Source organism: Aquila chrysaetos, unplaced genomic scaffold (assembly GCF_900496995.4).
Source record: "Aquila chrysaetos chrysaetos unplaced genomic scaffold, bAquChr1.4, whole genome shotgun sequence".
Classification (NCBI taxonomy): domain Eukaryota; kingdom Metazoa; phylum Chordata; class Aves; order Accipitriformes; family Accipitridae; genus Aquila; species Aquila chrysaetos.
Window position 1 is genome coordinate 67,517 of NW_024470400.1, and position 10,102 is coordinate 77,618.

The window sequence follows — 10,102 nt, forward strand, 5'->3', positions numbered from 1 at the left end:
GAACCGAGCGGAGCAGGGAGGGATTTTAATCAATTTTTCCAGCTTCCTCGCCGCAAATTTGAGGCAAAAAGTGGGGGAAAATGTTTCAAACCCAAACCCGACGCTGGTATTTTGCCCGCAGCCAAGCCAGGAGCTGCGGCATCCTTCACCGAAACTGGTGAAGCAGTGGTGCAGCCCCCCCGGGCACCTGTAAATTAATTGCTTTTGGACTAATTAAACTCAGAGTCCCATAATGAGGAAGCTCATCCCAAACGATGTCACCCAGGAGGTGAATCCAGGACACCGGTACCTCGGCAGAGGAGGATTTCGGCCCCACCGTGTGCCAAGATTCCCCTTTCCACACCAGGATTTCCCCTTTTCTGTGGGTAAATCCAGCTGGAGGATTATCTTCGTTTACCTAACGAGCAGGAGAGGAAGACACGGGGAGTCCGTGTCCTCCCGCTCCAGCTAACGAGCAACCCCAAATCACCCTACGCCCGCATCGCTGTTAATCCAGCACATCCGAAACCACACCTGCAAAAAAAAAAAAAAAACCAAAAACCAACCCCGCTACAAAACCCAGCTTCCTGCCACCTCGTGCTTAGCATTAATCAATTAATTAGCAATTATTAGGATGGAGTCTCTGCCTCCATCCATGGAGAAGAGTCCCACCACAGCAGGGTGGCTCCAGGAGGAACCGGGGCACGGCGCAAAGTCAGCACCTCGTGAAAGGGGGTCAGGCGAAGGCAGCTTCGGGCACGGGGACACACACAAACGTTTTGGGTGGGTTTTAACCAAAATTCAAAGTGTATTTTAACATCCGTTTGTTTCCAGGAAGGAATTAAGTCGTAGGTGGAAGAAGGGTCGAAAAAATAAGTCTCTGTCCCGACGATTTAGATTTTAACAACTTGAGCAGCAACGCACGGACTCCTCCGCTCGCCTGTGGCGTCCTCCCGCTGTATGTACAGGCGGGCGTAGGTACCCCCGACCTGGCCCTTCGTCAGCCGGCCGGGATTGATGCAGACACAGCCCAGCACATCCTGCGGGAACACGAGAGCGATAGTCACGGATCCGGATGCCGACAGCCGCCCGGTTACAGCCAACACGGATGCCGACAGCCACCCGGCTACAGCCGCCGCCGTGACGCCGTGTGACCTGCCAGCTACACTGCCCCGCACGAGGCTGTGCTTTAGTCGTGCTGTACACCAGGTTTTGTGCAAATTTGTCAAAATACAGTGGGTTTTGGGGGGGGTTTTCGGCAGGTGCGCATGCCGACTGACCTTAACGAAGTACCGCAGCTCTGACGGGGTGATGAGGACATCCGGTGTGACGGGTAACGAGGCATAGCTGTAGAAGGTCTCATAGTCAACGTTGAGCTCCTCCGAGGGGGGGTACAGTGGATAGTAACTGCCAGCACGGGGAGGGAAAAAAAAAAAGTTACCGCAGCCAGGAACACCCGCCTTCGCCTGTAGCAACAAGGGTTGGATGCAACCAGCAGATAATTTTGGCTTAGAAAGAGTTTTTTCTGCTGCTTTTGGCTGTCCCCAGATAGCTGCCCTCAGAGACAGCAGATATCAGGAAGGCTGACACACACCCATCCAGAGGACTTACAGTGCTAAAACCCTCCGAATCCTGTTCTTAAAGGGTTACAAAACCCAAAAAGGACATCTTTTAGGTTTAAAAAAAAAAAAAAAAAAAAAAAGGCTTTAAAAGGGAAGATGGTGAGAACAGTACAGGATTTCCCTCATTTGGCCACAAAAAAGCCCTTTTTGGGTTCGACTGGGTGTTTGCACGAGCCCTCACCTCCTCTGCATCAGGATGTGCTTGAGGATTCGCGTGAACCTGTCCGAGATTCCGGATGAGCTGCGAGAGAAAATGAGCTGTAAAACGGTTAAGAAAAGGAAGGAAAAGGAAAAAAAAAAGCTCGCAGGCTGTGCTGATTAATTAGGCACGCTGCCTAATTAACAACCCCTCTGCCAGGCACTGAGGGATGGGGGCAGCTCTGTTTCCCCACCACATGCGCCGGGAGAGGAACAAACCGCCGGAGGAGACAACCGAGAGGCAACAGTCCCGGACGAGGCTTCCTGCCAAGATCCCGCAAATTTGAGGCTGGATCTGGCCGCCGATGGGAGATCCCCGCTCCGACGCTTTCCTGAATTCCCGGCTTCCTGCCAGCACCCACCTGCTGATCTCCTCAGCACCCATGTGGAAGAGCAGATCGGTGGAGGTCAGGCCGAAAACGACGCCGTCGACGTCCAGGGTGCAGGGGTCCGACACGAAGTGCACGCGCTGCCCGGGGGAGGGAGAGGGTGACGCCAACCCCGCTGTCGCCAGTGCAAAACAGACCCGAAAACACCCGCAAGGTGCCCTAAAACACCCCCAACATGCTCAGCTTTCCTTAAATCCCCCCAAACCCGCCCCAAAATGCCCCAAACCCGCCCCAAAATGCTGCAGTCGCACTGGGCTTACCTCAAATACCCCAATTCCGCCCTAAACTGCCCCAAACTTGCCCTAAAAATGTCACAATTATGCTAAGCTTTCCTTAAATGCACCTAAACCAGCCCTAAAACACCCCAAACCCACCCCAAAAATACCCTAAACTTGCCCCAAAATGCTCCAGTCACACTGGGCTTTCCTCAGATACCCTAAATCTGCCCTAAACCGCCCCAAACCTGCCCTAAAACATCACAATCATGCTAAGCTTTCCTTAAACACCCCCAAACCCACCCCAAAATGCCCCAGTCATGCTAAACTTACCTGAAATGCCCCAAACCCACCCCAAAATGCTGCAGTCACATTGGGCTTTCCTCAAATACCCTACATCTGCCCTAAACCGTCCCAAACCTGCCCTAAAACATTGCAGTCATGCTGGGCTTTCCTTAAATGCCCCTAAACCAGTCCTAAAATACCCCAAACTCACCCCCAAAATACCCCAAATCTGCCTTAAAATGCTGCAATCACGCTAAGCTTTTCTTAAACGCTCCTAAACCAGTCCTAAAACATCCCTAAACCAGCTCTAAAGTGCCAAAATCATGCTAAGCTTTCCTTAAGCAGCCAAAATGCACCCCAAAAACGGCCACAGCTGTGCTGGACTTTCTACCAGCAGCATCAGAAGCTGCTCCCTAGGGAAAAAAAGGAGTTACATTAGGGAATTTTAACCCAAAAAAGGCTGGGAGAAGCATAGGATCACGGCGAGAGCCAAGAAGGAGCTCTGCATGGCACCAGCACGACTGCTGCAGGTTTCCCAGTGCTGGCACCGTCTCACTGTGTTTATTTAATTCCCCGTTTGCTCTAAGTATCTTGGGGAACACCATGACCTAACAAGCGAGGTGTGAGGACCACCAGATTTCCGCTCCCAAATCCTTTCTCCCCCAGGAAGTCACAGCTTTGCTGGTATTTGCTCCCAAAGGGGATATTTTTTGGCAAGAAACTGCTGCCAGATGGAAAAAGATGCCAGAAAAAAACCCAGGGAGATTGCACCTCAAACCTCGGCAACTTGTTTTTGTAAGGACAGGTGGGATTTTCCTGCAAATTCAACGTTATTCGGCTTCTTTGGGGTTAAAAAAAAAAAGTGGAATCGCTGAATGGGGCGGGGGGTTCGTTACCGGTTTGTCGTCCTTCGGCAGCTCAGGGTAGAGGAATGGCGGCTGCGGGTAGACGTAGTCGTGGTGGACGTCACGCAGCGAGGGGACGAAGACGAGCTGAGAGCCGGCACTGTCGGAAAAAGGAGGGGAAAAAAACCCAGGCGATTAATTAACAGGCGGGACCGAGGAACATTAACGCCTGGAAACAGCGTTTCATGTAGAAATGACAGCCGGACACCTTCAAAAATAGCCCGTTTTGGGGCATTCTGGCAGTGAGAGGACCCAAAATCTGCTGAAATCGCCCCAAAAACCTACTCAGCTTTTGCAGGAGAGGTGTTTCACCCCGCAGGAAGGGAAAGGGCTGCGAGAAGGTGGGGTTTTTCTGGGACCGAAGCCCCTGGGAACAACCGGGCTGCGAATACAGCCTTCCCCTGTTGGGCAGGGACCTCACCTAACCAGAGAAGCATTAAAAAGAAAAAAAACGCTTAAAACCAGACTTTTTAGTTAATTTAAACAACAATCATAAAGGAAAGGCTCTGAATACACCGTGAGGTGGAGGCTGTGGTTGGAGAGATGCCGGAGGGGCGTGAAGAGGTGTTTTGGGGTGTCCCCCCACCCCTCGACGCAGGTCACCCGGCGTCAGGCGGGGTTGTTGATGGTGAGAGGGATGAGAGTGGCGCGTCCCTGTCCCTGCCGGAGTCTGGCAGCGGATGAAAAAGGCTGGCAGCGCCCGGCAGGAAGGAAAAAAACAAGAAAAACCACCAAAAAAAACCCACAAAAAAACCCAAAAAACCCCCCTCGCTTGTTCTTTGTTCATGCCGTCCCTCGCACCGCCGGGAAGGGCGAAGCGCTGTCAACCGGCCCCGGGATGACACCGGGGAGGGAAAAAAAAAATGCCACCGACCGTTCCCGGTTCCTTTTTCCTTGTTTTTTTTTTGTGGAGGAGAAAACCCAGGATCCAGCTATAAACACATCTCACAGCAGAAAAACACAACTCAAATCTATTTCAGCGCCTGTTATGAGGCTTTTGACCCAAATCAAATGATTTTCCCCCCTCTGCCACCCGTTTCCCTCCTGGGAATTGGTGGAAACCTCCCCCATCCAGAGCGTGTTTGGTGCAGAAAAAGGAGTTTTTAAGAAAAAACTATATGTGGAAACTAATAATTTCACGCAGTTACCGTCCCTACCTTCTCGTTCCTTCAATTATCGTCTTCAGGCAGAGCTTGAAGACCTCAGCAAAGGACCCCAGGAGCTGGCAGTTCTAGGAATTGACGGAAAACAATGGGATTTGCACAATTCCCCCTTCTTTTGGGGTGCAGGGTGAGGACGCTGGGACACCCCCACCACCTTCCCCAGCTTCTTTGCCCTTCCAGAGTCCAGCACCACGGATCAGTCAACCCAAAATCCACGCGGACGTAGGAGTTTGGGGGAAAATCAGCCCCCTACGCCGCCCCGCCGAGCCCCCCCCCACCGAGGGATGAAGCAAAGGGGGGGACCCCAGGGCCCCCCCAATTCTCCCTCACCTCCACTTGCTCATGCTTGGCATCCAGGAACGGCCCAAACTGTGAAGAAACGGTGAAAAAAAATCAGAGAAAACCACAAGCGGGGACGGCCCCGCGCATGTCACCGGCCCCAAGAGCCAAGTTAAACATGTTAAACTGCCCAGAAAAAGGTATTTTTGGTAATTCTTGTTAATGAAGCTCAGATTTTATCCTGCAACCCAGGCCAAATGGAGCCCAAAAAGGAGACTGATAAAAGCAGCAGGTCCTTTTGGAGCAGGAAGGGAGACTTTGACTGCTGGGGATGCTCAAAGAGCACAATTTGCTCTTAAAACAGGGTTTTTTTATCATTTTAGGGTGAAAAACAGATGTTTTGGGATCATGCCCGAGCCGCCTCTCTCCTCAGCAGCATTTTTTTATGCCGATTTTCAAGGTTTTGAAACCTCAAATGTGTTTTGACGCTGCGGCCTCTTGTTTTATAATATATAATCGCCTCAATTAATATAAATAATTGATTGATATAATAAAATCGGGGTCCCCCAAGCCCCCCCCCCCCCAAACTGGGGGGACCCTGTCCCTGCCGCAGCCCCTCACCAGGACGCAGACGTCGGGGCGGTCGCGGACGATCACCTCGACGAGGTCGGCGAGCGGGTCGTAGGCGATGCTGTCGGAGGTGGTGTAGGGTCCGCAGGCCACCAGCACCATCCTCTGCTCTGCGGGGACAAAAAAAGGGGGTTTTGGGGACAAAGAGGGGGGTTTTGGGGACACCCCAAAACCTTTCCCTGGTCCGGTGGGGAAGGTTTAACACATCTCAGCTTTAAACCGCAGCGGCCGCCGGCAGGGGAAGCATCGGGGCTCACCTGGGGCTGGCTCCGGCGGCGTGTGGAAGGGAAGGGGCACCCCCTGCGGATAAACCATAAACACTGCCTCAAAATCTTCCTTTTTTCACCCCCAAACCAGCCCCCAGACCTGTTCTTGGGACGCTGGCAGCGCCGTGGCGTCACCTCGTAGAGCTTCGAAACCACCATCTTCCTCCCGGTGCTGTTGGTCCCCTCCAGTGCCACGATCTGAAGGTGAGTGAGAAAACGGCGTCAGGCTCAAAATCTGGGTGAGGAAGGTTGGGGTGCTCCCCCCATCCCGCACCCCAAAAATCACCGCAACCGCACCTGACCGGGAAAGAGGGAATATTCCTTCAGCTCCGAGAGGTCGAGGGGGACTTGTCTGCCCGAGGAGTGTTCCCGGTCACCTTCCAGCACCACCGATTTGGCATTGAGCTTCCCGTTGCTGTCGCAGCCGATCTGACCCAGCACCGTCACCGGTTCCTGTGGGAGAACAAGCAAAAAAAAAAAAACCCAAACCATCAACCCAGTCAGTTTTTGCCCCAAAATACCAAGAGGTTCCCCCAAAAAGTGGGTATTGGGGCAAGGGGTTCACCTGCGCCGGGAGCAACACCGAGGCAAAGTCCTCCAGGTGATGGTGGCTCTTCAAGACGTCACCGAGCTCCTCGATCCTCCAAGACAGCACTATGGAGGAAGCACAGGCGTTATCCGTACCCCAAAACACCTCCCCAAAAACGGGGTTACCGCCAAATCGAGGTGGGGATCTCCGCCCAGGGTCATGGCATCACCTTCCCGGACGTCAAGCGCTTTCTGGAACATGAATTTGTAGCTTTTTGTCAGATTTTCTTCCGGGGAACCGAAAAGTTTTGGGGTGCAACTGCGGCCGCCCCGACCGCTCCAGGAAGGACCCTGGACGGAGCCGAACGAGGCCACCACCTCGCCGCGGCTGCTGCGCGCCGTGTATTTTTGGGAGGGAGTGACGCTGCAGGGACAAAAAGGGGGGGTGTGACGGTGTCAACCGGCAATGGCACCCCCGCCGAGTGCCGGTCCCGGCGCGACGGTTTACCTCGGGGACAAGGTGTTGGGAGAGAAAAGCGCGTAGGGGCTGCGGGAGGAGAGGGTCCGCTTGGGCCGGGGGTTTTCCGGGGTGGAATTGCTGCGTTTTTGGGAACCCTGTGAAAAAAAGAATAAGGGATGTTTTTGGGGTGAAGGGATTTCGAGGCAGAAAATGGTTAATTCGGGGGTAGGTTTTGGGGGGTTGAGGTGTTGGCGTTCACCTTGGATGGCGTGGTGTAGGTGTCCAGCAGCTCATCATCTTCTTCCTCGTCAAGGCTGCCGGCTTGTTAAGGAGCACCCAAGACCCTTATTTTTGGGGGGACACCCACCAGCACCCCCCAAGCCATGAATTCCTCCCGTTAACCGGTGCTAACGAGGCCTCGTTTCCGGAGAAGGGGCCAAACGTGTTCCACTGAGGGAGGGTTAGCGGGATGCACCCCACACGGGACACTAACACCCCATTTTTTTTAAGAATAGCCCCAAAACCCGCGGGATACAGCTCCTGGAGGGAGTAGATGTCGTGGAGACCACCGTAGCGGTTGTCCCTTTTCTGGTGGTACCTGCTACTCCGCTTGGTGAGGACCTGGAGGAGGAAGAAGAGGAGAAGAGTGAGTGTGTTCCCCCCTCTTTTCCTGGGGGTTTGGGGGTGAGGGGGGATATCAGGGGACCCCCCCACCTCGTGTTCGAAGGTGTCGAGGCCATCGGCGGAGAGCTGGGTGCCGAGGTTCTTGCTGGTGACGAAGGCCAACAGCTCGTTGGCCAACGCCTCCGGGTCCAGCCCGTGGGTCAGGCACAACTCCACCACTGTGGGGAGGAAGGGGTTAATGGGGTTGGGGGACCCCCCCCAGTGCACCCCAAAACCCACCAGTGGGCCTCCTGCCATCCCACACACCTTCCACCTCCCCATCTCCTGCTCTGGAGACTCGAAAATCCCAGCTCACCTTGTACGCCCCAAAATCCGGCAGCTCCCAAAGTCCTGACCCCCCATAACACCACCCCGTGACCCCAAAACCACCCGACACCCCCCCAAACACTCCCCTACTACCCCAACACCTCCCCTGACACCCCAAAACCACCTGAAACCCCCTCAAACACTTCCCCTGACACCCCCAAGTTACCCCAAACCCCCTCAAACAACCCCAACACCCCCAAATCACCCAACCCACAGACACATCTCACCTGACACCCCCAAACCACCCAAAACCTCCCGACACCCCCAGCCCCCACCAAACACCTCCACTAACACCCCCAATGCACCCGACACCCCTCGAACCCCTTCCCTGACACCCCCAGATCACCCAAAACTCCCCTCAAACCACCCCCTGACACCCCCAGAACACCCAAACTCCCCTCAAACCACCCCCCTGACACCCCCAGCCTCCCTAATACTCCCCCAGCTCACCCCAAACCCCCTCATACAACCCCCCCGACACCGCAGACCCCCCAATACCCCCCAGCTCACCCCAAACCCCCTCACACAACCCCCTGACACCCCCCAGCTCACCCAAAACCCCCTCAAACCACCCCCCTGACACCCCCATGCCCCCCAATACCCCTCAGCTCACCCCAAACCCCCTCAAACAACCCCCCTGACACCCCCAGAACACCCAAACCCTCCCTCAAACCACCCCCCGATACCCCCAACCCCCCTAATACTCCCCCAGCTCACCCCAAACCCCCTCACGCAACCTCCCTGACACCCCCAGACCCCCCAGCTCACCCAAAACCCCCTCAAACCACCCCCCTGACACCCCCAGCCCCGCAACACCCACTAGCACCCCTAGGCCGTGCCCCCCCCCCGCAATTCCCCGGTTCCCTCACGCCTGGCGGGCACGTCCTCCCCCTGGCAGCGCAGCTCGAAGAGCCCCAGCTCCCGCAGCACCGCCTCGGCCGACACCGGCTCCGGCTCCGGCTCCGCCATCTCGGCGGCGAAAAGCCCGCCCGAGCGCGACACCGCCGCGCTTAACGGCAGCGGGGAGGAAAGTGGGTGGGGCCGCGCCTTATAAGGAAAGAGCGCAGGGGAAGGAGGCGGGGCTATGCAGATATAGAGGGTCAATAAGCCAACGGGAAAGGGATGGGCGGGGAGGAGGCGTGGCCGGCACCCCCCCTCCACCGCCCCGCCCCGCCCCGCGGTGGAGGGAAAAGGCGGGAATTTTCCCGCCCTCCCGGGGTTTCCTCACAGCGCTGAGGAGGGAAGCGGCGCCTCACGGGGACCGACCCGGAGGGACCGGACCGGACCCCACCCCGGAGGGGTCGTCCCCGCTCCAGGCAGACCGCCCCGGTCGGCGAGGGACCGCCCCGGTCCCTGACAGGACCCACCCCGGTCGCTGACAGGACCTACCTGGGTCCCTGACAGGATCCACTCGGGTCCCTCACAGGACCCACCCCGGTCGCTGACAGGACCTACCTGGGTCCCTGACAGGATCCACTCGGGTCCCTGACAGGACTCACCCCGATCCCTGACAGGACCCACCCGGATCCCTCGCAGGATCCACCCAGATTCCTCACAGGATCCACTCGGGTCCCTGACAGGATCCACTCCAATCCCTGACAGGACTCACCCCAATCCCTCACAGGATCCATCCAGATCCCTGACAGGATCCACTCCCATCCCTGACAGGACTCACCCCAATCCCTCACAGGATCCACCCAGATCCCTGACAGGATCCACTCCCATCCCTGACAGGACTCACCCCAATCCCTCACAGGATCCACCCAGATCCCTGACAGGATCCACTCCCATCCCTGACAGGACTCACCCCAGTCCCTCACAGGATCCACCCAGATCCCTGACAGGATCCACTCCCATCCCTGACAGGACTCACCCCAATCCCTCACAGGATCCACCCAGATCCCTGACAGGATCCACTCCCATCCCTGACAGGACTCACCCCAATCCCTCACAGGATCCACCCAGATCCCTGACAGGATCCACTCCCATCCCTGACAGGACTCACCCCAATCCCTCACAGGATCCACCCAGATCCCTGACAGGATCCACTCCAATCCCTGACAGGACTCACCCCAATCCCTCACAGGATCCACCCAGATCCCTGACAGGATCCACTCCCATCCCTGACAGGACTCACCCCAGCCAAGGCAGCTCCGGCCCCAGGACCCCTGCAGGCCCCCTCATGCCTCCTCA

The 10,102-nt window shown here is 56.3% G+C and overlaps 1 protein-coding gene across 3 annotated transcripts; it reads right to left on the reverse strand.

The window, feature by feature from the left end:
- Positions 1-3: 3 nt before the first annotated feature.
- POLA2 (DNA polymerase alpha 2, accessory subunit) lies at positions 4-8,986 on the reverse strand. Of its 3 annotated transcripts, XM_030006888.2 has the most exons (18): positions 8,779-8,986; positions 7,634-7,761; positions 7,455-7,540; positions 7,179-7,233; positions 6,968-7,074; positions 6,690-6,883; positions 6,497-6,585; positions 6,229-6,384; positions 6,067-6,129; positions 5,923-5,965; positions 5,657-5,775; positions 5,087-5,125; positions 4,751-4,824; positions 3,585-3,693; positions 2,162-2,268; positions 1,783-1,842; positions 1,260-1,386; positions 4-1,019 (listed from the first exon to the last, which is right to left on the reverse strand). In XM_030006888.2, the coding sequence occupies exons 1-18, from the start codon at positions 8,876-8,878 to the stop codon at positions 873-875; spliced, it is 1,803 nt and encodes a 600-aa protein (XP_029862748.1). In that variant the 5' UTR covers positions 8,879-8,986; the 3' UTR covers positions 4-872. The 3 variants fall into 3 exon arrangements, with proteins under 3 accessions (XP_029862748.1, XP_040977879.1, XP_040977880.1); XM_041121945.1 differs by lacking the exon at positions 8,779-8,986 and having other exon boundaries at positions 7,634-7,949; XM_041121946.1 differs by lacking the exons at positions 4-1,019; positions 8,779-8,986 and having other exon boundaries at positions 1,783-1,859; positions 7,634-7,949.
- Positions 8,987-10,102: the final 1,116 nt, after the last annotated feature.